General features: G+C 37.8%; 2 protein-coding genes across 2 annotated transcripts in view; both read right to left on the bottom strand.

Annotated features, from left to right (window-relative positions):
* stox2a (storkhead box 2a) overlaps positions 1-13422 on the bottom strand; it is an 87575-nt gene extending 74153 nt beyond the window's left edge. Inside the window, exon 1 of the mRNA XM_051702884.1 lies at positions 12332-13422. Within this exon, the coding sequence (XP_051558844.1) occupies positions 12332-12653 (322 nt within the window). The 5' untranslated portion in view covers positions 12654-13422. The remainder of the gene's footprint in view (positions 1-12331) is intronic.
* A 5197-nt stretch (positions 13423-18619) lies between these two features.
* On the bottom strand, positions 18620-22640 carry ing2 (inhibitor of growth family, member 2). Its single transcript, XM_051703012.1, has 2 exons — positions 22352-22640; positions 18620-20204 (listed from the first exon to the last, which is right to left on the bottom strand). The coding sequence occupies exons 1-2, from the start codon at positions 22488-22490 to the stop codon at positions 19501-19503; spliced, it is 843 nt and encodes a 280-aa protein (XP_051558972.1). The 5' UTR covers positions 22491-22640; the 3' UTR covers positions 18620-19500.
* Between the last annotated feature and the right edge of the window lie 1486 nt (positions 22641-24126).

Here is a 24126-nt window from a genome sequence, read left to right as displayed (position 1 = left end):
AGCGTTAGGTGCGTAAATATTAGCCAAAATCAACCTTTGCCCCTGAATTTCTGCTAAAACAATAATGATTCTTCCTAATTTATCTTTAATCTGTTTGAGACATTTGAATTGTAGATGTTTACTTATCAGAGTAATGACTCCCCTGCTCTTACTTGAGCCAGTACTAAAGAAAACATGCCCACCCCATATCTTCCAGCTTCCTGTGGGGAAAGATGTGTTTCTTGAAGAAACACTATATCATATTTCTTACATTTAAGAAAAGAAATAACCTTCCTTCTTTTTATGGGGTGCCCCAACCCATTCACATTCCACATGAAGAGAGACAATCCACTCATATTAACATCTGACATTTTTACATATTAGAAAAAAATAGATTGTGTGTCAAAAATAAGATTATAAGGACCACATTCCAACATTAGTGCAACAATCAAACCCTGAACTTCCCCCCGAACAACTCCGGTATTTCTATACAAATTTTGTGAGACAGAATTGCACAACAGAAAATAATCTATAAAACAAACTCCAGTCAACAGGAGGCATAAGCACAAAGAACGTGTAGATTCATCCACATAACTGCTCCGAAGGTGTGTTCCTCCACAAAACAAACTCCAGCCGCTAGGCGGAACCAGCACAAAAAGAAACAAAAAAGGCACCCAGTTTCCTCAGACAGTCAAGTGAATGTTCAGTGAGTAAGGCCCACTCGGCTGTTACATGAGTGCAACAGATGCCCTAATCACTCCAATGTTTTGCAAGCAATATTCCACAGAACAAACTCCAACCAACAGGAGGCATAAGCACAAAGAATGTGCAGATTCATCCACAAACTGTCCCGAAGGAGTGCTATCCCACTAGGTGGAACCAGCACAAAAACAAAACAAAGAAGGCGCTCATTTTCCTCGGCAGGTCAAGTGAATATTCAGTGAGTCAGGCCCACTCAGCTGCATAGAAAGTATCACACAATGACCTACTCACTCTATTGACTGTAGGAAGGACATCGCTCGCTGTGGGGATGTAAATATTTTGTGGCCATCCTTAGTAACTTTTCTCAATTTGGCTGGGAACATCAGTGCAAAAGCAACCTTCTGCTGATGTAAGAGTTTCTTGCATTCCTTGAATCGATCACATTTCTCTCTTGTCAAATTCGAAAGAAAATGTTGTGGTTCTTCCAACAAGCCTTCCTTTAATCCTCACCTCGCATAACACAAGATCTTTATTGGATGATCTAAAACATTTGACCAGAATTGATCTGGCCTGTCCGAGCTCGCTCGATTTCCAGCTTATGGCCTGTTATGTCGAGTAGACTCGGGAAGAGCCCATCCAGAAATTTCACCATATCTCGACTTTCTTCGTCTTCAGGAATTCCAACAATTTGAATGCTGTTTCACAGGCTACGATTCTGTAAGTCTTCCAACTTTTCCCAGACATGCTCTAATTCTATGTTGGTTACTAGCGGATTAGCAGCTAATTCCCTCTCCGATAACTCCCGATAATCGATCCGTTTCTCAACATCCGACACTCTTGTAACCATCTCAGTGAATTTCATCTCCATGGCAGTGATCGATCGACGTATTACAGTAAGATCCTCCAAGTCAGCAATAACCTTCGCCAGCATTGCCGACAGTTGACGCTGAACCTCTTTCACCGCACTGTCCAAATTGAGTCCCAGGCTTGCAACCTCCTCAGGGGCTTTAGCTTGAGCACATAAGTGTCTTTTAATGTCTCCAGAGCCCGAGGACTTTGAATTCTTTGACATATTGTCTTCCTAGAACAGTATGAAATCTCACCGGTTTATGACCTAAAAAGTATTAAAACTAGCAAAGTGCGCAGAGCTCACCATTCACACGTCCAACCCACGCATGGCGCCATGCGACTCCCCAATGTCTGTGTTTCTTTGCCCACTCTAACGTTTTCTTTTTGTTTTTCTGTTTCAAAAGTGCCTATTTCTTTGCAATTCTTCCCATAAGGCCTGCACCCCTGAGTCTTCTCTTTACTGTTGTACATGAAACTGGTGTTGACTGGGTAGAATTCAATGAAGCTGTCAGCTGAGGACATGTGAGGTGTCTATTTCTCAAACTAGAGACTCTGATGTACTTATCCTCTTGTTTAGTTGTACATCTGGCCTTCCACATCTCTTTCTGTCCTTGTTAAAGCCAGTTGTCCTTTGTCTTTGAAGACTGTAGTGTACACCTTTGTATGAAATCTTCAGTTTTTTTGCAATTTCAAGCATTGTATAGCCTTCATTCCTCAAAACAATGACTGACTGATGAGTTTCTAGAGAAAGCTGTTTCTTTGACCTAATACTGACCTTAAGACATGCCAGTCTATTGCATACTGTGGCAACTCAAAAACAAACACAAAGACAATGTTAAGCTTCATTTAACGAACAAAATAGCTTTCAGCTGTGTTTGATATAATGGCAAGTGATTTTCTAATACCAAATTAGCAATTTAGCATGATTACTCAAGGTGTTAGAGTGATGGCTGCTGGAAATGGGGCCTGTCTAGACTTGATCAAAAATGACTTTCAAATAGTGATGGTGCTGTTTTTTACATCAGTAATGCCCTGACAATACTTTGTGATCAGTTAAATGCCACTTTGGTGAATTAAAGTACCAATTTTCGAAACAGCAAAATCTGTACATTATTCCAAACTTTTGGCTGCCAGTGTACACTATATTGCCAAAAGTATTCGCTCACCCATCCAAATAATTTAATTCGGGTGTTCCAATCACTTCCATGGCCACAGGTGTATAAAATGAAGCACCTAGGCATGCAGACTGCTTCTACAAACATTTGTGAAAGAATGGGCCGCTCTCAGGAGCTCAGTGAATTCCAGCGTGGTACTGTGATAGGATGCCACCTGTGCAACAAGTCCAGTCGTGAAATTTCCTCGCTACTAAATATTCCACAGTCAACTGTCAGTGATATTATAACAAAGTGGAAGCGATTGGGAATGACAGCAACTCAGCCATGAAGTGGTAGGCCACCTAAAATGACAGAGCGGGGTCATAATGCGCAGAGGTCGCCAACTTTCTGCAGAGTCAATCGCTACAGACCTCCAAAGTTCATGTGGCCTTCAGATTAGCTCAAGAACAGTGCGTAGAGAGCTTCATGGAATGGGTTTCCATGGCCGAGCAGCTGCATCCAAGCCATACATCACCAAGTGCAAAGCAAAGCGTCGGATGCAGTGGTGTAAAGCACGCCGCCACTGGACTCTAGAGCAGTGGAGACGCGTTCTCTGGAGTGACGAATCACGCTTCTCCATCTGGCAATCTGATGGACGAGTCTGGGTTTGGCGGTTGCCAGGAGAACGGTACTTGTCTGACTGCATTGTGCCAACTGTGAAGTTTGGTGGAGGGGGGATTATGGTGTGGGGTTGTTTTTCAGGAGCTGGGCTTGGCCCCTTAGTTCCAGTGAAAGGAACTCTGAATGCTTCAGCATACCAAGAGATTTTGGACAATTCCATGCTCCCAACTTTGTGGGAACAGTTTGGGGATGGCCCTTTCCTGTTCCAACATGACTGCGCACCAGTGCACAAAGCAAGGTCCATAAAGACATGGATGAGCGAGTTTGGTGTGGAAGAACTTGACTGGCCTGCACAGAGTCCTGACCTCAACCCGATAGAGCACCTTTGGGATGAATTAGGGTGAAGACTGCGAGCCAGGCCTTCTCGTCCAACATCAGTGTCTGACCTCACAAATGCGCTTCTGGAAGAATGGTCAGAAATTCCCATAAACACACTCCTAAACCTTGTGGAAAGCCTTCCCAGAAGAGTTGAAGCTGTTATAGCTGCAAAGGGTGGGCCGACGTCATATTAAACCCTATGGATTAAGAATGGGATGTCACTTAAGTTCATATGCGTCTAAAGGCATATGAGTGAATACTTTTGGCAATATACTGTATATAGACTTGTTTTTAGAGAATGTATCTTGAATATAAGTGTATTTTCTATATAAGTGTACTTTTTTCTTCTTCTGCCTAGTCTAAATATCTTATATGTTGCTTCTCAGGTAAATGTATCTTGTTTTAAAGATTTTTATATATTTAAACAAATGTAAATATTAAATATTATATTCAACATTCTCCAATAACAATTTTTTCTTCTGCAGTATAGCTCCTAAATAAATGTACGTAAGGAGTTTTAGATACTTATTTTGGAAAACAAACCAAAAAAGACTAATCTAAAACCAAATGTATTTTTTCTTTTACATTGTATAATGGGCGAAGACTACACTCTCTCACCTTTTTGGTCACATCGATTCATCTTTAACTCACAAAAAACAAACTCCCTCTTCTTAATAGAGCTTGAATCACAGATTTTCTTCACGATACGACACACACTGTGACACATATATTATAATTCCCTCATACTTTGCAATCTTCAGCACCTTAATCTGTTTGGAAAGTTTGGAGTATGTCTGGACTGTGAGCTGTTTTTTCTTCCTCTCCTCAATCAAGCACGAGCTGAAGTGCTGCTCTCCTGCTTCATCATTAATTTCATATCTGATCGCATGTTGCATTAAATGAGATCAAATGACTATTCGACAATGGAAATTTTTGTAGACAATTTTTTATTGTCGACGTTGTCGATAACGTCGACTAATCATTTCAGCCCTAGACAAAACCGTCCAATAGTCTAACTGGCTACATTCACGCAATCTGTCTTTAGGATTGACAACTGTATTTTTGTTCTTTAATACAACAACTTACAGTAGCAGTTTGATTACTGTCTTTATGAAAAATACAAATATATTCATTTTATGACCGAACTGTGTGTGAGTGTAACCGTATTTAGCACTCTTAAACAGGACTGATTGTTGAACAATGTCTCATCAAAAAGAAAGAAAAAATCTCTGAAAAGTTGCCAGTGGCTGAGCAGAGCTATCCACATGTCTCTCCATGATGCTGATTTGTTAATCCTTTGACTATTTCCCTTCATTCTCTTCTGCACTACTCCCTTTCCTCCCATTGAAAACAAGGCTTCTAGGGCTTGTCATGTGTCAAACACAGTTCCCTTTCCTGTCCCCCCCGCCTTCCTTCCCATCTGAACCAAAAGCAGACCTGTTTTTTGCAGAAACCCCATTAAAATGCTGCCACCACGATCCATGTGTATGCACGAACCTGAGGGGCATTTTAACATCATGGTCCTTGTTATGGAATTTGACCTATGGTCAGCCATCAACAATCCATTAACTGGATTCCAGCACAGATTCCTTAAAGAGGGATTCTCACTTTTCAACAAATGATTACCATTCTGCAGACGCCTTGAGGATTCTTCTTAAGGGTATGGTTACCATTAAGCCTAAGTGGTTAGTGTGTGAAATCTAAAACTTCGCGGTCTCTGGGCGACCTCCAAGTAATACAAAGACTTCAGAGGTAGCCATCCTTATCTACCCAGAATATAAATCTTCAACCCAATTCACCCAGACATCCACCAGAAAACATGGGGCTTTGAGTTACAACATCTCCAATTTCAAATAAAGAAGACATAATGGCAGGTTATATTTTCACATTTTACAGAAACTATGTTCCTATAAAAAAATTAAAAAGTTGACAAAATGTCTCTACAGCTAAATTCCCCAAGCTAAATAATAATTTATATATTTATTTATTTATTTTACCATGGTAGGTTCTGTTTACTCTGATGTCCAAAAATCTATATTGTGATAAAGCAAAACAACACACTTAATGAGGAATATTATCACATAGCCACACCGATCTTGCAAAAAAGAATTGACAGGGAGTTAAAACTTTTGTCTGCTAAAATTGGTTTATGTTTTCAGAAAGTCTGAAATGCACTTCCCAGTGGCCGAAGCTGGAACTACAGTTGCAACGCACTGCACAAGCGCAAAGACTTACTACTTTGAATAGATGTGTGGTGAAAGGCACAGCGCGTCTGATTTACAGAAACATTTTGAGTAGCAGACTTTTCAGATTTGACACATTGGGTCCGAATATGGGTGGAAAAACGTTCAGAACACACCTATTTGCCATGTGATCATGTTGCACGTAACTGTGACTCTCTTGAACTTATGCTTTGATATATCTCTTTACGACGGGTGCCATTTTACAAACCAAACTCAAAGAATATGCAGCATTTTGATAAAATACAATACAATATTTCTAGTCCCTGCTGATAGAGGAAAGCCACCATTTCCTGCAGTAGCTAAATATTCCATCCTTGCAACACTCAAAAGCTTTGAAACAAACTTGATTTGAACTCCAAGTCTGCATTTAGTTTTTTTTTTTTTTTTTACCAGGCAGAATTCAAAGATTTGAAAAAAGGTTCCTTTGCACAGTGAGTTAATGTCAGCCTTAGCAGATCTATAATTGAGCACAAAAAACGTTTTCAACACTCCCACAAACGGGTATGAACTCAACTTGACACTACTTGTTTATCATGTTTATGATATTCATACACCTGAGGGGGTTTGTACTATTTCAAGACAGGATTTTAAACTTTTCTCGCTGTCTGGGTGGCAGTGACTATGGGCAGAGGTAATGTCTGGGTTAAACATCTGTCGAAATATATTTAAAATTTTGTTGGAAAACAATTCAAGAATAAAATATCAATTACCTTTCAAATTGAGCAAGAAGCATCATTAAGTGCAAAATCTTCACATTTAATCCCAGGCCATTTTACTAATTTAAGTTGTAAAACTGTGCATGTTATTGTATATGAAGCTTGCATGTAAAATAGATGTTTAACCTCGTGCGACCCCACGTCCTTCTGCGCTGACATTGTGTTTTGGCTTCGCTATACGCAACGCATAATTTCAATTCATTTAAACCAACTGATCTCAGTTCAGAAGACTCTGGGCTCTCAGTAAACGGTTAAACTTTCGACGCACGGAGTCATGTGACAAAACAGAGTTTGTCTTTGGGAGAAATGGCAACAAAACTACATCTGGTAAGAAACCTAATTAAGAGTTTTACATTAAAACCTGTTTGAGTCAAAAGATTAGATTCGATATGCCATTTTTAACTATTTGAGCAACTTATTGCGAAACAGCACGCTGCTAAACACAATGTACACTACTGTGTACATTAGCACAAGGTTTTCATTACAAATCCTTTATTTACTATGCATTTTCACATTGAGAAATAATGGAGTTAGGATTCAAATAAGGTGCATTTCGAACTGTTCTAATACCAGTGCAGACAGACAGCACACTGGAGGTTAATTCATTCACTAAATAGGGAGCAAGGGAGCATCCTATTGCTTTCCTATGAAGCCAAGTGCAATCAATTCAAACATCCTATCAAAAGTTCAGTTTCAGGCTGCAGATGATGTTTGGACCACTCAACATGTTTGGCAGACATGGGACAGTGGTAATCAGTACTTAGATTCAATATGTATAATGTATAATTTTATTTTAACATGGTTGGCAGTGACTGGATGATGCTGGTCATTACTTTGAATCAGAATTATTTATGCTAATTTCTGATGTAATGTCTGTAACATCTCAAAAACATGAAACCCAACACTCCTGGAAACATAATAAACAATTTGATTAAAAAAATTTGACTCTCTATAGCTTGGTATTATTTAAAATGTCATACCTTAGTCCCGCTGTCCACATGTGTGGACATGAATTTTTAGGAAAACTATTTGTTCTAGAATTATTATTATTTATTTTTTATGTTTATTAGGTGCTACTAGTTACAAATCAAAAAGGGAAATGAAAAATGCACACAGCAGTCATGCTGATGTCTAATCAGTTAAATTTTGTGTTTTGCTTTTGGTAATATAACATATGGGCACATAAAAACAATGTTGATGGCAAATAGCATGTTATGCCAGCAAAATACTTTATGTTTTGTGATTTAGTGACCTTTTCAAAAAGTCTTACAACAAAGATTTTGACAAGCTCTAAAAAACATGTATCTAAGGTCCTTTACCTCATCTTCAAAAAACAGGACTTTTTAAGTGGTTTATAGAGCCTAGTTTCTCAAGGAAATCACATAGTAAACTGCTATTGGCATGTTCAGAAATGCTAATATATCGCTAGTAAAGGTTTGAGAAGTTATAGTTCTCAAAATGTCCTTCAGACTTTTAGGTCATTGTGTCAAATGGTTGAGCTAATATGAGGTTGAGGTTAACTAAAATATAGGCTAATGGTTATCAATATAAGGGATTTTAAGTCAGATATAATCCTTAATTAAACCCTTTACTATGTCAATTCCTATAAATATGCAATAAAAACAACAAAAATCAAATTCTCTTAAGTTATAATCTAATTAAAAAACAATAAAGTTTAAGCAACAGATTCAACACTCAAGCCCACAAAGATGAATTAATCTTTTTATTTGCTAAATAATAAAACGTAATTCAAAAGTTTTTACAGAAGAAAAAATCAGTCGAAGAGGTACAGGAAACCACAAACTCTGATTACCGAAAACTATCCACCGATTAAAAGTTTCATTCAGATTAAATATGAAAAGTCCAAACCTCAATCTCCTTGCAAAACATTCAACATGATGAATCAATCTTTTTATCAGTGGGAATGTAGATCAGCCCTTTCAAGGCAAAACAACCCAAACTCGCAAATACTACAGATCACCACATTCCAAAACAGGTAATTCAGTACCAGACAGTGGAATGAGGAGAATTTCCCATTGAGTTGATTGTACGGGAATGTGTACAGGTTTGTTACATGTTGTACATTATGTGGCAGGGTGAGCAAGAGACAGACACAGTGGGTGTGACGTCAAGCCTCGGAGAGGCATTTATTGGAAACAATAATAAATGTAAAATGTCCAAAAGGGGTAATAAAGTGTCCAAGGGGGAATAGTGTTCATAATAAAGGGGGAATCTGGCATCCTCGCGGTGAACGGGGCTCCGTGAAAGGTCCATATGATAGCCATATAGTGTCCATATGATAGACCAGGCACTGGCTGGGTCAGTCGGCCGCTCCCACTCCCCTCCAATGGGGAGGGGAGCGAGGGGCGGTGGTGTCACTGGCGGCCTGTCTTCCCAGGCCCGTGGCAAGCATGAGGGGAAGTGCCCTGGCATCTAGCCCGTTGGCAGCAACGTGAGCTGTTCACCCCCGGCGACTCATTAACGCGTCCTGGGGTCCAAGGAACGGGTCCGGCAGCACACCATCTTGTCCAGCTCCGAACCCTCCCAGCTCTGGTCCTGGGCGTGTGAGGATGCCAGTGTGTGCACACGTGGAGATTTGAAGCCGACTCCCCAAGAAGAGGTGCGCTCTGCGTTTTAAATGACAGTGGTAATGAAGGATTATCCCCATCAGGTGTGCTTCATTCACCGCTGACTAAACGAGGCTTATTAATTATGCACCTCTTCTCGCTCTCCTGCCCAACTCCCGTCATGAGCCTGGCTGAAGGGCGGCCCTAAGAGGCGGGGCGACGATGACAAGCTGGAGGGGCGGATAATTCTGCCATAATTATCAGTGATTGGAGGCCAACTTCTTCACAGTTACACCCTTGAAACTGTCTAGTTTACACAGATTTGAACATAAGAGTCAAGTCAACTACGTTGGAGTCAATTACAAATCTTGCCGGCAAATTGTTACACTAGGAAAGGATACAATTTGATTGTCGTGTTATTGATATTTCAGAATATCTCGGCAACTTTAATAGTTCTGTTATGTTTGCATATTTTATTCAATGGTATCACATCCTAGGGAGTAATGGGGTTAAAGCTTACTCTAAAATGTTAATTAATCTCTTATGCATTTCAATTTCAGGCACTCTGAAGGTAGGCACATTCAACGGAGTTCAAGAACAACTTTGTCTCTGAATGATGGAGATCCTATGGAATGCTTTAACTTTAAACCTGTTTCTCCTTCAAGCAGCCATCAAGATTTACAAGAGAGTGTAAGAGCAAAGAATGGGAAAGCCTGTTCACCATCAGAATGGGTGATTTGTAAGTGATAGCAACTTTAACATAGATATGTTTGTGTTGTTTATGCAACATGAAAATCTTTATCAAACATGATTTTGCAAGATGCTGAAAAAGTGTTGGATTTAATGTATCTTAGGTTCTTCACATCATTCAAAAGACACATTTAAGTACTTTTTAAAAGCCTAGTTTTACAAAATCTCATGGTAAACTTTCATCGGCACATACATATGTCAATGTTGTCAAATTGTAAAAAGCAGGCAACTACTATGCATATTTCTTGTAACATGAGAGTGACTATTTGCACTTAGGTGTAAATAACACCTGTCACACAGCGAAGCCTTTTTGCACCCCAACAGTAGAAATTTACAACAAACTGCATTGTAAGTATCGCTTCAGTGGCGTGGGGTGGAACGCGGGTGGAACTGTGCCTTTTTGACCTTGGCTCGATTCCGCGTTTGTTGCGACCCCTCGTACACATTCGTGGATGTTGTATTTTAGCTTTGCTTATGCAAGGCATAATTTAAATTAATTTAATCCGACTGATCTCAGTTCAGGAGACTCTGAGCTGTTAGTAAAGGGTTAAACTTTTGACGCACAAAGTAATGTGACCAAACAACATGTCGCAAATCACAGTTTGTCTTTGGGAGAAACGCCAACAAAACTACATCTGGTAAGAAACCTAATTACGTTTTTCCATTAAAACCTGTTTGAGTCAAAAGATTAGAGTCTGTAGTTTCATCCGATATGCCATTTTTTAAATTTGAGCGATTTATGGCGAAACACCAATGTGTACTTTTGCTTATTTTTTCCTTTGGAATCCTATATTTACTGTGCATTATCACATTGAGAATCAATAGGTTCATCCAAAAGCTGGAAAATGTTGCTTTCAGAGGCTTTATTTGGAGTAAGGATGAAAATAAGGTAAGGATAGGCAGCACACTGGAGGTTAAGTAACTCTCTAAATAGGGAGCAAGGGAGCATCCTATAGCTCTCTATGTAGCTAAGTGGATTCACTCCTAAAATCCGACCAAAAGTTCAGTTTCAGTCTGCAGATGATGTTTGGACCACTTAACATGGCAGACATGGGACAATGGTAATCAGTACATAGATTCAGAATTTATATTATACAATTTTATTTAACATGGTTGGCAGTGATTGGATGATGATATCCATTACTTTAATCAGAATTATTTATGTTAATTTCTGATGTAATGACTGTAAAGTCTCAAAAACATGAATAACCAACACTTCTGGAAACATAATAAACAATTCGATTAAAAAAATGTCTATAGCTTGGTATTATTTAAAATTTCACAACTTAGTCCCGCTGTCCACATTTGTTGCCATCAATTTTTAGGAAAACCATTTGCGTGTTTATTAGGGGCTATCAGTTACAAATTAAAAAGGAAAATGGAAAATGCACATGGCAGTCACACTCCGGTCTCAGGAGGATAATACTACTTATAATACACAAAAATGGATATAAAGGTAGTTTTACTATAGTAAGTTTGTAGTAACCATGTTTTTTTGGCAGAAACCATAGATTTGATGAAATTAACAATGGTGTTACAAGTGTAATATGGTGTTTATATACTGCCCATGTGTACTGTAATTTTGTGGTTACTATGATTTTGCTACAAAATACCATGGTGATACTATGGTTACTAAAGTAAAACCATGTAAGGGAAAGTTAGGGTTAGGTTTAGGGGTTGGTGTAGTGTGTCAATGGGACTCACACAATAAACATGCTGCAGTAATGCCCCTATACTGTTAGTATTTAATTGATGCAAATAGTATCTGCCATTATTTGGACCAGGTGCGCGCGCGTGTGTGTGTGTGTGTGTGTATGCGCGTTCTTTTATGAGCAGTGTGTGTGTGTCTGTGTGAGCGGGTTTGGGTGGTTTATGAGGAAATTGTTTTAGGTTACAAACTGGTAATTACAAGGGTATAATGCTATATATGTGGTTTATGAGGACATTTCTAGTGTCCCCATAATTCAAATTGCTTAAAAAACATACTAAATAATGTTTTTGTTTTTTTTGTTTGTTTGTTTTTTTGTAAAAATGCAGAAAGTTTTTTGTGAGGGTTAGGTTTAGGGGTAGGGTTAGGGTTTGGGTAAAGGATAGAATCTAGCTTGTACAGTCTAAAAATCATTATGTCTATGGAGAGTCCTCATAATGATAGCTGCTCCAACATGTGTGTGTGTGTGTGTGTGTGTGTGTGTGAGACAGATCATTTATTCACAGATAAATAAACCTCACAAGACAGTTCTGCATAGTGGTGAGTCCCAACATGCACCCCATGCTGTTTTTCTGCATGTTGAACATGCACGTGCACTTTACTGGCATGTTCAATATGAAGAAGGTTGGATTTGCATGTTTCTCTCAAACTTGTACACCAACACATCAAGAAAGGATCTTGGGTCGCTGTATATCAATCCGTCGTGGCGTTTACTCAGGCTTACCTATGCACTTGATTTCGAAGCCCCGTGGTGGTTTTAGGGCCCTCCGTGTCCATCCTTCCCTCAGGACCTCCAAATGGTCCTCCTTGCCTTGAATGAGCAGAACATGTTCGTCTATCCAGCCCAAAAAGAACGTGTCCGATATGGCGTCCGTGACTTTCTTATTCCAGAAGTGCTGCATGTTCTCAGCTTTGAAGTCGGCGAATATCTCATAGCCGGTGTGATGATGCTGAAGCTTCTCCGTGACCGCGGGTGATTCATCGGTGCTGACCCGTGACAGCACTATGGCCAGGGAATGGGGCGCTATCTGCAGGAACTTCTCCATTCTCCGGCGCGTTTCACACACAGGCCACGGCGCGGATTACGACCCTGTCCGATGCTCCACGGCACTCTACCTCACGCGGTGTTTTATTGCGCACCTTATTAAATTTCCAAAACGAACACATCGCACCGTATTTCAGTTCGGGTGTATTTCCATTAACCGAAGCGCTCCGCGTGAGGATGGCGGAGGGTCCACGAGCTTGATACGCGCGAGAGACGCCAATGTAATTTACTCGTCAAATGAATGGTGAGCCCATAGCCTAATGCCAATGGTCCGGTGGGCAATAATAACTGGGCAAAGTAGCTGAGCTGTATAATCAATAGGACTGTCTGTATTAACAGATCACAACCTGCCGCTTTCCACACCTCTCCCACGACATTCTGCGCATACGGGCGACACCGATTCCACCAGACAGTTCGCCAACATCGAGGCCTCTTTATTGGTGGATTGATCGATCACTGCATTCATTGATGATCTTTGCTGGCCATAAAACGCAGGAGATGACTTCATCCCTTCTTATGCATGTCTTCATTTGGTGCACCACCACAAGGTTGCCTCCCAGTCGGTCTTTTCTGGGATCTCTTAGCTATCTTGTACACTACGGAGCATTCATACGGGCTGTAGGCTTGCGTTTCAGAGGTCAGACTCACACCCGTGACTCGTCTCGGAGGCGTCGGGATCTGTGCGCTTGCTGTCCGGTGCGGCTGATTTTAAGATCGGACATGCCGAGAAGCGCAGCGGAACACCAAATGTTTTCTTGACTCCACCTACAGGCGGCCTTCAAAACATCGCGTGTTCAGTGCATTAACCTCGCAACAGGTGAAAATGAAAAAGCAAAGCAAGTGCGGGCGGTCACCGAGGACGCACTTCAACACTTTAACGTAAAGAATATTATAGGATAGACTTGAATGAAGTGATGAGAGGCCAGTCTATGTCTGTGTATATTTCTTTTCTTTACAGAATGCAAACACTTTCTATGATTTGGCTACGATATAAATAAAAACATTTCCCCAAATACACCTAATATAGAAAACATAAGCCTATTGTGTACAACGGCGCTAAAGGCCCAACGGGGTAAAAGGCGGTTTTAGAACAGCAACAAAAACAACCACAGTACTTTCCTTAAATGAATGTTCGGGGTTCAATACAAGTTAAGCTCAATCAACAGCATTTGTGGCATAATATTGATTACCACAAAAAACTATTTTGAATCGTCCCACCTTTTCGTAAAAAAGCACAAATCGAACTTATAGTGGAAGTGAATGGGGCCAATATTTGGAGGGTTTAAAGTAAAAAATGTGAAGCTAATAATTTAGTAAAAGCACGTATATTAATTCTTCTGTTAAATCTCATGTATTATTTGAGCTAGGTGTTTAAATTGTCATTTTTACAGTAATTTTGAGGTTTAAGGGTTTGTTGACGTTACATCAGCACAGCAACAAAGTTGTAAAATTGGCTATAACTTTACACAGAAAAGGTTAGACGTGATATTATCACACTAAAATCATGTAAACACACATGAAGTGAGTATTTTAACGTTTAAAAATTGGCCCCCATTCACTTCCATTGTAGGCTAAGTGCCTCACTGGAACCCAGATTTTCGCTTTTTTAAAAGAAAAGGAGAGGCAAGTCCAAATAAAATTTTGTGGTAAACAATATTATGCCACAAATGCTGTCAATTGAGCTTAACCTTTGTTGAACCTGGAATATTCCTTTAACACCTGTTTGTCCCTATATACTGCAAAATATTCCTGATCCATAAAACCATTGCGTGAAATGTCTAAAGTTTGATAATAACTGTCCAATAAGTGAAAGGATAGTATGTGAGATAAAAAAAAGCCCCCCTGTTGCAGGGGCTAAATGCCCCCCATTAAAACACATTGTGTTAAGTGGGGAGAATTAATTTGTAATGAAAATGTTCAAAGTGGGCTCACATTGACTGATCCAATCACAGTGGAGATTAATTTGTTTATAGAATACTTGAGATGTTATGAAATGCCAAATGTGACTGAAATTAACAGGAAATGGTTAACCCTTTTCTGAAGGTGTTATGTTGAATACGCATTATCTTAATTTGTTACTCAAAAAGACAAAATACTCAAAATATTTGCCAAAGTTGACCAATTTTGCCCTATAACTATTGTACCAATATTTACATGATATCACTATAACCAAAGGTGTCATTTATGGGTGGGACATGTCCCCACCACTTTTTGCCTTTGCCAGTTTTGTCCCCAACACTTTTTGAAATAGCTTTCATCAGGTATGTGTCTAATGCAGAAGAAACATCTCCAGTTCTTGAGCAGGAGTTTCTATTTCATTTGTGTGTGATGTAATAGGTGGCGATCCGTTGCTGGAGTTTATTTTTTCGGAGTGACTGTATGCACTAGGTGAAAATAGCACCTGCCACACAGCAGGGCTATTTGCACTCAATAGTCTGGTGAAGACAAATATGTTGAAGACAAACTGCACCCCCAAGTGTCGTTACAATAGCGTAGTGTATAAAGACAGTGTGGATGAGTTTTTATCAATCAGGTGTCCCACCTTTTCCCATTATGTCTTCTGTCTCCACTCTTAATATATTATAATATTTATTATAATGATAAATAAAAATGTATTTAAAAGTTTATATATTTGATTTATTTATTTGGCATGGTGGGGAGTTGAGAGAAAGGTTTGATGAGGGTATAATCATGCTTTTACTATAGTAAAATCGTAGTAACCATGCATTCTGGCCATAGTTTTAATGCAATGAAACATGGTGTTACTACATATATATATATATATATATATATATATATATATATATATATATATATATATATATATATATATATATATATATATATAGGATTACATAATCTATAGTTTCACATTTTGGCAAAGGGGCTCGTCATGCATCATTTTTGTTGAGCAGTTTAGGCAAAGTGTGGGTTTGTGGATTGTTGTCTGAAAAGTATCTGGCCTTGTTTGCATTTGTGTGGGGCTCCTTTTTTTTTTTTTTTTTTTTTTAAACTTCCTTGATCAAAGAACTTCTAGTCTAGAATAGAGAGCAAGGGCACCCAAGATTTGGTATCAGTTTTCGGTTCCCAAATTCCCTGGGTGTTTCCTCTTGTTCAGTGATTTGAGTATGACTACAAAAAACAAGACTTACTCTTTTAAAATGTTGACCCAGGGTTGCAATTGGTTGGGTAAAAAGACATTTCTTCACACACTCCCACAGCTAACCTCAGGAAAAATCAGATTTAGGCAAGATTCCAGTGTACTGGAGAACACTCCAGTGAATTAGAACAGGACAGTTTTGTTTGGCATAGTACTGGTGATAATGGAGATAAGTTATGTGTGCCACATTTCTCATTAGAAGATCACAGGAGTGGTGATATACTGATTAACTGACAGCTGGATTCATAGATATTGGGAAATGATGACATAACAAATCCTGGGTTATTGAGTAATCCTGATTAATCTGAACCCAGATTAAATATACATTCACAAATAATGATCACCAATTGTCATGCTTGAATGAGCTGGTGACCTAACAGCCTAATGTTTTGTTGTATTAAATATGTAGGTTGTTCTTTAAACTGTCTTGCAGTGTCCTCTAACAGAATGCTAGATTTATTCCTGCAGACATTACTGTAAAATGAGCTGTTAATTAAAAAGCACTTTTGTCATCTTGAACTTTTTTTTTTAACCTGACCTACCTGTAGCACCTTGGGTTTTGCATGACTGACTTAAAGGGTTAATTCACCCCAAAATGTAAATTCTCTTATCATTTACTCACCCTCAAGCCATCCCAGATGTGTACGACTTTCTTTCTTCTGCTGAACACAAACAAAGATTTTAAGAAAAATATCTCAGCTTTGTAGGTCCATACAAAGCAAGTGAATGGTGGCCAGAACTTTGAAGGTCCAAAAAGCATATAAAGGCAGCATAAAAGTAATCCATAAGACTCCAGTTGTTAAATCCATATCTTCAGAAGTGATTTGATAGGTGTGGATGACAACAGATCAATATTTACGTCCTTTTTTACTATAAATCTTCTTATTTTGTTTGTGCATACTGCCATCTACTGGACAGGGAGGAGAATTCATAGTAAAAAAGGACTTAAATATTGATCTGTTTTTCAACCACACCTATCATATCGCTTATGAAGATATGGATTTAACCACTGGAGTCGTGTGGATTAATTTTGTGCTGCCTTTATGTGTTTTTTGGACCTTTAAAGTTCTGGACACCATTCACTTGCATTGTATGGACCTACAGTGCTGAGATATTATTTTAAAAATCTTTGTTTGTGTTCTGCTGAAGAAAGAAAGTCATACACATCTGGGATGGCATGATGGTGAGTAAGTAATGAGAGAATTTTCATTTTTGCATGAACTATCCCTTTAAATATATATATATATATATATATATATATATATATATATATATATATATATATATATATATATATATTGTAATACAGTTGTTTTTGTTGGAGCATAATTGAAGATTATTATAGTTATGAGCTACTGAACCACATTAACTAATAAAATGAATCCTAATTTTTTTTCGTGTCTCATATGATGGCATATTAAATGTAAATATATTACTGTACAAACAAAAAATCATTCAGCAAACACTGAAGATTATTATACCTGTATACTTTTATAACATACTTTGACATGTGGTTTGCATTGCATCTGCAGAAAAATATTTGCGGTGCAGCATTTAGTCACTACTGCCAAAAGCATCACTTGCTTTCAAGTCTACTGTATTGCACATGCATAAAAACAATCAAACATCAAGCTTTATTCCAATGTAGTCTAATGAGTTCACTGAACATTTCAGAGATCAGACTTACCTTAGAACAGTTGATACTCTTACATGATGGTGACATCTTGTGGCAGGAGAGTAATTCATACTCCAACTAAACAGAGGGCATTTTTGCAATCTGATATGGTACACCAATTGCTTCTGAGCATTGTTTACAGTTTCAGGACTTTAATAGCCTGTACTGTAAGACGTGTTGGGACTGCAGCGAGTATATCTTTTAAAATTGTGTTACAATGCGCTAATAAAAAAAAAAAAAAAAAAAAAACTAATTCACTAATTACTGTATATCAGGTCGTTACCATTTAAATAGAAAAAGTTCAGCTGACGCATGAAGAACCTCTAAAAATATCACAGATGCAAGATCTTAGATTCACGCTTTAAACTTTGCTTAGAAACCTAAAACTGTTAATTGATAGGACCTTTAAGTTTTTTTGTCCACCCAAGCCAAAATGCCATTTAAATATATATATATATATATATATATATATATATATATATATATATATATATATATATATATATTTATATTTACAATTGTTAAAGAGCATGAGGAATTTATCATATACCACTCTTACCATATTCATAGCATTATTGTTTCTTATATAGTTTTTCTCTTACTGAGCAAATGCTGAAATGTTGAACCAGCAAACTGTGCACAATTTTTGCTAAATGACTGTGAATGAGAGAAAAAGAAAGCATTTTTATGCAAAAAAAAAAGTTGCATGTCAAAGTCATTTAACATTACAGGTCAGAGCAAAGGTATCCATGTCTAAAAATATCACATATGTTGGTGAACTGCCAATGTATTAAACTATGGCAATGTTTTTTTTTTTTTTTTTTTTTTAGCTTTTAGATTAGCTAAAGATTGCCCATAAATTATTAAATGAAGCATTTTCCCAAAATGGTAAATGTGGGGTAAAGTATGTCAGATGTTTTGGGGTAAGCTAATGTAATGATAGTAAGCTTTTAATAATAATAATAATAATATTGCAAATACTGTAACAAAATGTTGAAAATTGTTTCACTGCATTCAAATATTCTGAATATTAAAAAAAATTCCTGGCTTGTTTATGAAAAGGTAAATAACATACAGCAAAATAAGACTTGGGAACATGACTGCATATTAGTAAATAGTTTTCTTTCTCCTTTATGTTCATATTTTTATTTGAAATGTACATCCTCCAATTTTTAAGTCACATTTCTATGGACCTATGATATAGATTCTTATTTTAGTTCATAGCAGACATTTTGACACATTTAGGTGTATTAGTTTAATCTAATTTTGAGGATATCTTAAGTAAAAAGTGGCGCAGTTCACTCTCCCCTATTTGATATACTGTACATCTGAAAAGGTTTGTATTGTATAAGACCCATGTGATACTGCTCTATAATCACAACAAGTTTTTAAAGACATAACAACACTGATTTATTTAAATAGAAGAAAAAAAAAAGAAAAAAAAAAGAAAAAAAATCTTTTAACAAAAACATCATTCCAAGATTGTAACAAAGAAAATTATTTTTTTTCTCTCACTGGAAGACATTTCGGAGGTGTGTTTTAATTTACATTTTTTAAAATGTGGAATGAAAGAACAAGAAATGCAAAACAAAGGTGTGGACATAATGCTCATCAAACCCAGTGCATTTTCATCAAGTGCCTCTTTTTTTAACAACACTTATTACCCTGGACTGGGTGACCTCCAAAATATAAACTCTTGAGGCATACTGAAACCAACAATAATAGAAAGAAATTATTATAATTTTTTTTTTTTTTGAAAATAACTCCTCATTGTCTTCATGAGTGGCAGTATCTTAAACATCTGTATTTCAAGGGTTAGCCTAATGAAAACTGTTGGTCATTTTTACAATCCATCCAAATTCTTTGCAACAACAGCACCTATTTGGAAACCTTTCGGGCTAAGTGCACGAGGAAAACCTTTTAACATAAGTTTAACACAAAAATTGCCAATCCCCATACAGGCGTATTCTCACTTAATCTCCAATATTCCCATAGCACATTTTCTGTAAGGCACTACCTGGACCGCCTATCCTTCTTGGCCCTATCTGCACTTTTTTCCATAGTCTTTTCACTGTCGCCCCTGCATTTGGGGCAATACCATTTACCCTTGGGTTTGTAGGTGAGTCCAACACAGGAAAAGTGGAACCACTCAATTGGACATTGCTCATTGTCACAGCCAATCATCTCCCCATATGACACCTGTTCACAGAGGCAGTAGGTGGGCTCGTTTGGATCAATAGAGAACTCCACTGGTGATGCTTCTCGCTCTTGCTTGGCCTTGGAGCGCTTCTTCTTCTTGGCTGACTTGGACTTTTTCTCACGGGGCTGCTGCGGAGGCTCCTCGCTCAGGTCCTCCAGGGCACCGTTGGCACCGTGACAAGTGTCACGGCTCTCACTATTGCGCTGACGTCTGGGTCGCCTTGCCGACGAGCGCTCGGGCATAACATTTGCGGAGGTGCTTGCAGGATCATGCCTCACCTTCTCTGGAGGACGTTCTGTCTCTCCTGGCTCTAAGAAGCAAGGTGAGTGAGCCTCAATCTGACGTGAGCGGTTCTCCACCACCTCCATCATCTGTGTGACCACATGGATTTTCTCATCTCCAAGCTCCTGGCTGCTGATGAGAGCTCGCTGCAACTGAATTTGCAGCCGCTTGCGCTGCCCACTGTCAGTCTCCTTTTTGTACTTTTCATAGATCTCATCCACCTCCTTGAGGACCTCTGAGTGGCACAAAACATAGAAGAATGAGAGAAATTGAAATTGTGGGGTCTAAATGTTCTCAATCATAGCTGAGAAACACATAAGAAATATAGATGATGCATCTTGTGCAAGCCAAAATGGGTGATTCTCATGAAACCTGGTTATATTAAACCCCAAATCAATAATATGAAATCATATTTTGCGTAAAGAAAATGGAGCCTAAATTTAGGACTATTAAGATTTTTTGCATTGTGACATTATTTTCAGGACAATTCTCATTACCGTAATGTCCAGATGTTTTACTTTTACTATTCCCAACCTACTGTTTTCAATGATGATTCTCATTACCGTAACACAGTCATTTTTACTAAGTCTATATAATGGTAAAAAAAGATATTGTTGTAGAACTATTTTTTATTTTTTTTAATTTTTATTTTTAATAAAATCAGTAAATATGAAAGGCAGTACCAAGAGAGTACTGCTATAATGTACAAATATTTGCCATTTAAATATGTATCATTTTTTTCACGTTGCAGTAATTAAATCTATGGGGTAAGACAAGTTAAATGGCAATTAAAATAATGTAACAAAAAAAAAAATCTTAAATTAATATTCCGGGTTCAATGCAAGTTCAACTTAATCGACAGCATTTGTGACAATGTTGATTACCACAATAAAATAAAATAAAATAAATAAAAAATCGTCATTCCTTTTTTTTTTTTTAAGCAAAAATCTGTGTTACAGTGCGATACTTACAATGGTAAATGTTAACTAAAATAGCTTACTAACCGTTTCTGTGTAAGTTATATCCAATTTTACAGCTTCGTTGCCATGACGATGTAATGTCAACAAACCCTAAAACGACTGTAAAAATTATGATTTAAACCACTTTACTGCTCAAATAATACACAAGTTTTAACAACAGAATTAATGTAAGAGCTTTTATAAAATTATAAGCTTCACATTTCTGCCTTTAAACCCTCCAAAAATTGGGCCCATTCACTTCCCTTATAAGTGCCTCACTGTAAATTAGACTTGCATTTCTTTAAAAATAAATAAATAATAATAAAAAAAAAAAAAAAAAAAAAAGGACGGACAGACAGACGAGTCGAAATGAAGTTGTAAAATTGCCAATAACTTTACACAGAATAGGTAAGCGATTTTATCACATCAAAATAAAGTTAGCACCCATATTGTTGGCTTCACTTTTGAAACAGTGAGTATTTTAACGTTTATGGATTGGCCCCATTCACTTCCATTGTTAGTGCCACACTGTAACCAGGATTTTAGCTTTTTTAAAGAAATGGGGGGACAAGTTCAACATTATGCCACAAATGCTGTCGACTGAGCAAAACTTGTACCGACCCCTGAATATTAATTGAACGGTCCCCAAATTAGGCTTCATTTCCATATGCAAATTGTAAAACATAATTTCAGTAAAACAGGACCAGGGCATTCTCTTGGCATGTTTCGTGAGAATCACCACAATACGTTTAACAAAGCAACACTTCAACATACTACAGTCGATTGGTGTTTGCATGTGTGTTGCTCTAGTGCTACCCCTGCCGCTGTGGAACAAAAACTTACGAGTACCTTACCTGGCGTAGCATACGTTCTCCTCTGTATTATAACACGTGAGGAATTAAACTGTTAATTTGTAACATTGCATGAAACATTTTCTATTGCCTAGAAATAATTTCGCACGGTAACCTTCATTTGCAAACTGTAAAGTCCGCCAAAGCAAAAACAACTGAGGCATACTAGGCGTCGGCATCAAGCTGTAGACGTTTCAGCCCCACGCGAACAAAACACACACCGACAGAAAGCTCCATTAGCTCGTCATGTAGTAGATACTATGGTAACTAAAGCGATGCGTTAAGAAAGAACAGAGCCAAACAACAGTACAGAGTACACTAGTCAAAATGGCTGATCACTGGTGGAGGATACAAACATAGCTGCATGTGCGAGAGAAAGAATATAAGTCACATACAACGAACATTGCCAGCATTAAGAACACTATCATCAATAAGTTCAATAAAAAAAAAAACTGTGTTTGATGTTATGAAGGAATTAAACGAAACCGGTCTACTTGCTAAAGTGCACTGGATGTAAATGCATTGAGAAATACACCATATCATACTGGTGGCTTTATAAATGTTTCGCTTACCTTGATACTTCGTGTCGATCTCTCGTAACAACGAAACATTCCTCTGTATATCCAAAGGCAGCGATTCAACACATTCCAAATAATCCTCCACGTAGTTAACAAGCTGCGATTTTTCCACGTTTGGATAATGCCCTAACATGTTGATGGTGATGCATCAAGCAGCTATGCGCCTTTTAATAACGAGTGGTTTTCACTCATGGATCTCTAAAATATGATATTAGTTGGCAACCTTGTGGTGAGCCACTCTTTCCGGGCAAATTCGGTCCAGTCTTCTCTGGCTACGATAACTCCTTCAAACAAAACTATCGGGTATGCGCATGCGCAGGATCAACCCATAAAATGCCGCGTTTTGCATTTTCAGATGGCTTAGCAAATGGGGTCCGGCGTTGCTGAGATATGGGCGGATCGCAGGATCAGCTGGGCGCGTCCACAGTTCACGGGATGGGAGAGTCGATTCATTAAAACCAAGATGCATCCATAAGAGCGAAGGCATTCTGTGCATAGACAACACGGGGTAATAATCACGGTCTGCTTTGTTTCCATAAAAACAGCGCACGCTGAGAATGAGCCCCGTTCTGTAGAAGCACCGTGTGACTTCACCTGCAATATCTCTTTCATTGACAAATCAGGCATACATGCGAAAGCTCTGTCACGTAGACGTCTTTGCAAATGTACGCTACGCATGCCACTATTCTGCATTTTATGCAGGCCATTTCTGACCAGTGTCCGGGGACTTTCCCCTAAGCAATCGTGGTGAAACTGTGTTCACAGTAAGTAGCTTAGTTTACAAGTCTTCAGGCATGCGCATTAAACAATACCACGAACCCAGGTATATGTGTAGCAGAAGTATGCGATGTGTTTGCATGACGGTGATAAGGTGATCTTATTTATGTATACTTTTCTCAATGGATTCGTTTGTAGAGAAATAGGATATGAAACTGCAAAGACTTACAAAATTAAACCAACCATATTACAATGTATTTGTATACCCCTTCTTCAAGCGAAGTCATGCAAATGAACCGCATACGTCAGGACGACACGCCCCGTACGTCGACTTACTAAACACTACTTAAAGAACATAAGAGAAGTAAACAAAGAAAACTCCACCTCTACGATAATTTCTTCCCTAATTCTAATTTAGCCTACTGGTTTTACTCTTTCCTTCTTCAAAAATAAGAACAAGTTTTTTTGTTATAAGGATTAGTTAAACAGACTTCCGTGTATATGATTATATGTAGATTATACTACCTTTTATAACTAAAAATCTGTTGTTGGAAAACAAACAATCAGACATGCTCTTACATTGTTATATTTACGTCCTGCATGCACTAAAAATATTTAGTGGTGAAGTAAATAAAGCAGAAAAGATTAAGTACTTTCTACATTGAATAACATGAAAATATTAAATAAATTCTATAGTTGTATTTAATTTAAACGTAAACTTGAATGCTCTATCTTATAAATATTATTTATGATTGTTTATCTTTAAAATGCGACATCATGTATAAATCCTAAAGTAGAACATTTTGTCATATTTATTCACTAATTTGAGTAAATATTACAAGTTTTAAAAAAATAAGTACATTTGACTGTAAATCGTGTGGTGTATGCTCAAACATGTTTTTTACAAGTAAAATTCAACATGCTAAAATATTACTAAGATTATTTATTACCATCTACATCAGACTTGTTAGTAAAAGTTACTGTATCAAATTAAATGCTGAAGTTAAAATGACTCTCACTTTAATCAATATTATTTCATGAAGTTCAGTAGA

The sequence above is a fragment of the Myxocyprinus asiaticus genome, chromosome 7 (assembly GCF_019703515.2).
Source record: "Myxocyprinus asiaticus isolate MX2 ecotype Aquarium Trade chromosome 7, UBuf_Myxa_2, whole genome shotgun sequence".
Lineage (NCBI taxonomy): Eukaryota > Metazoa > Chordata > Actinopteri > Cypriniformes > Catostomidae > Myxocyprinus > Myxocyprinus asiaticus.
The sequence above is the reverse complement of the archived record's forward strand: the minus strand, read 5'-3'. Positions and strand labels throughout refer to the sequence as shown.

Bases quoted from the DNA above. Each gene is read 5' to 3' on its own strand.
- ing2 (XM_051703012.1), bottom strand. From the start codon at position 22,490: ATGTTAGGGCATTATCCAAACGTGGAAAAATCGCAGCTTGTTAACTAC. The intron at 20,205-22,351 runs GTAAGCGAAACA...TGTGCCACTCAG, and splicing joins GATCGACACGAAGTATCAAG to AGGTCCTCAAGGAGGTGGAT.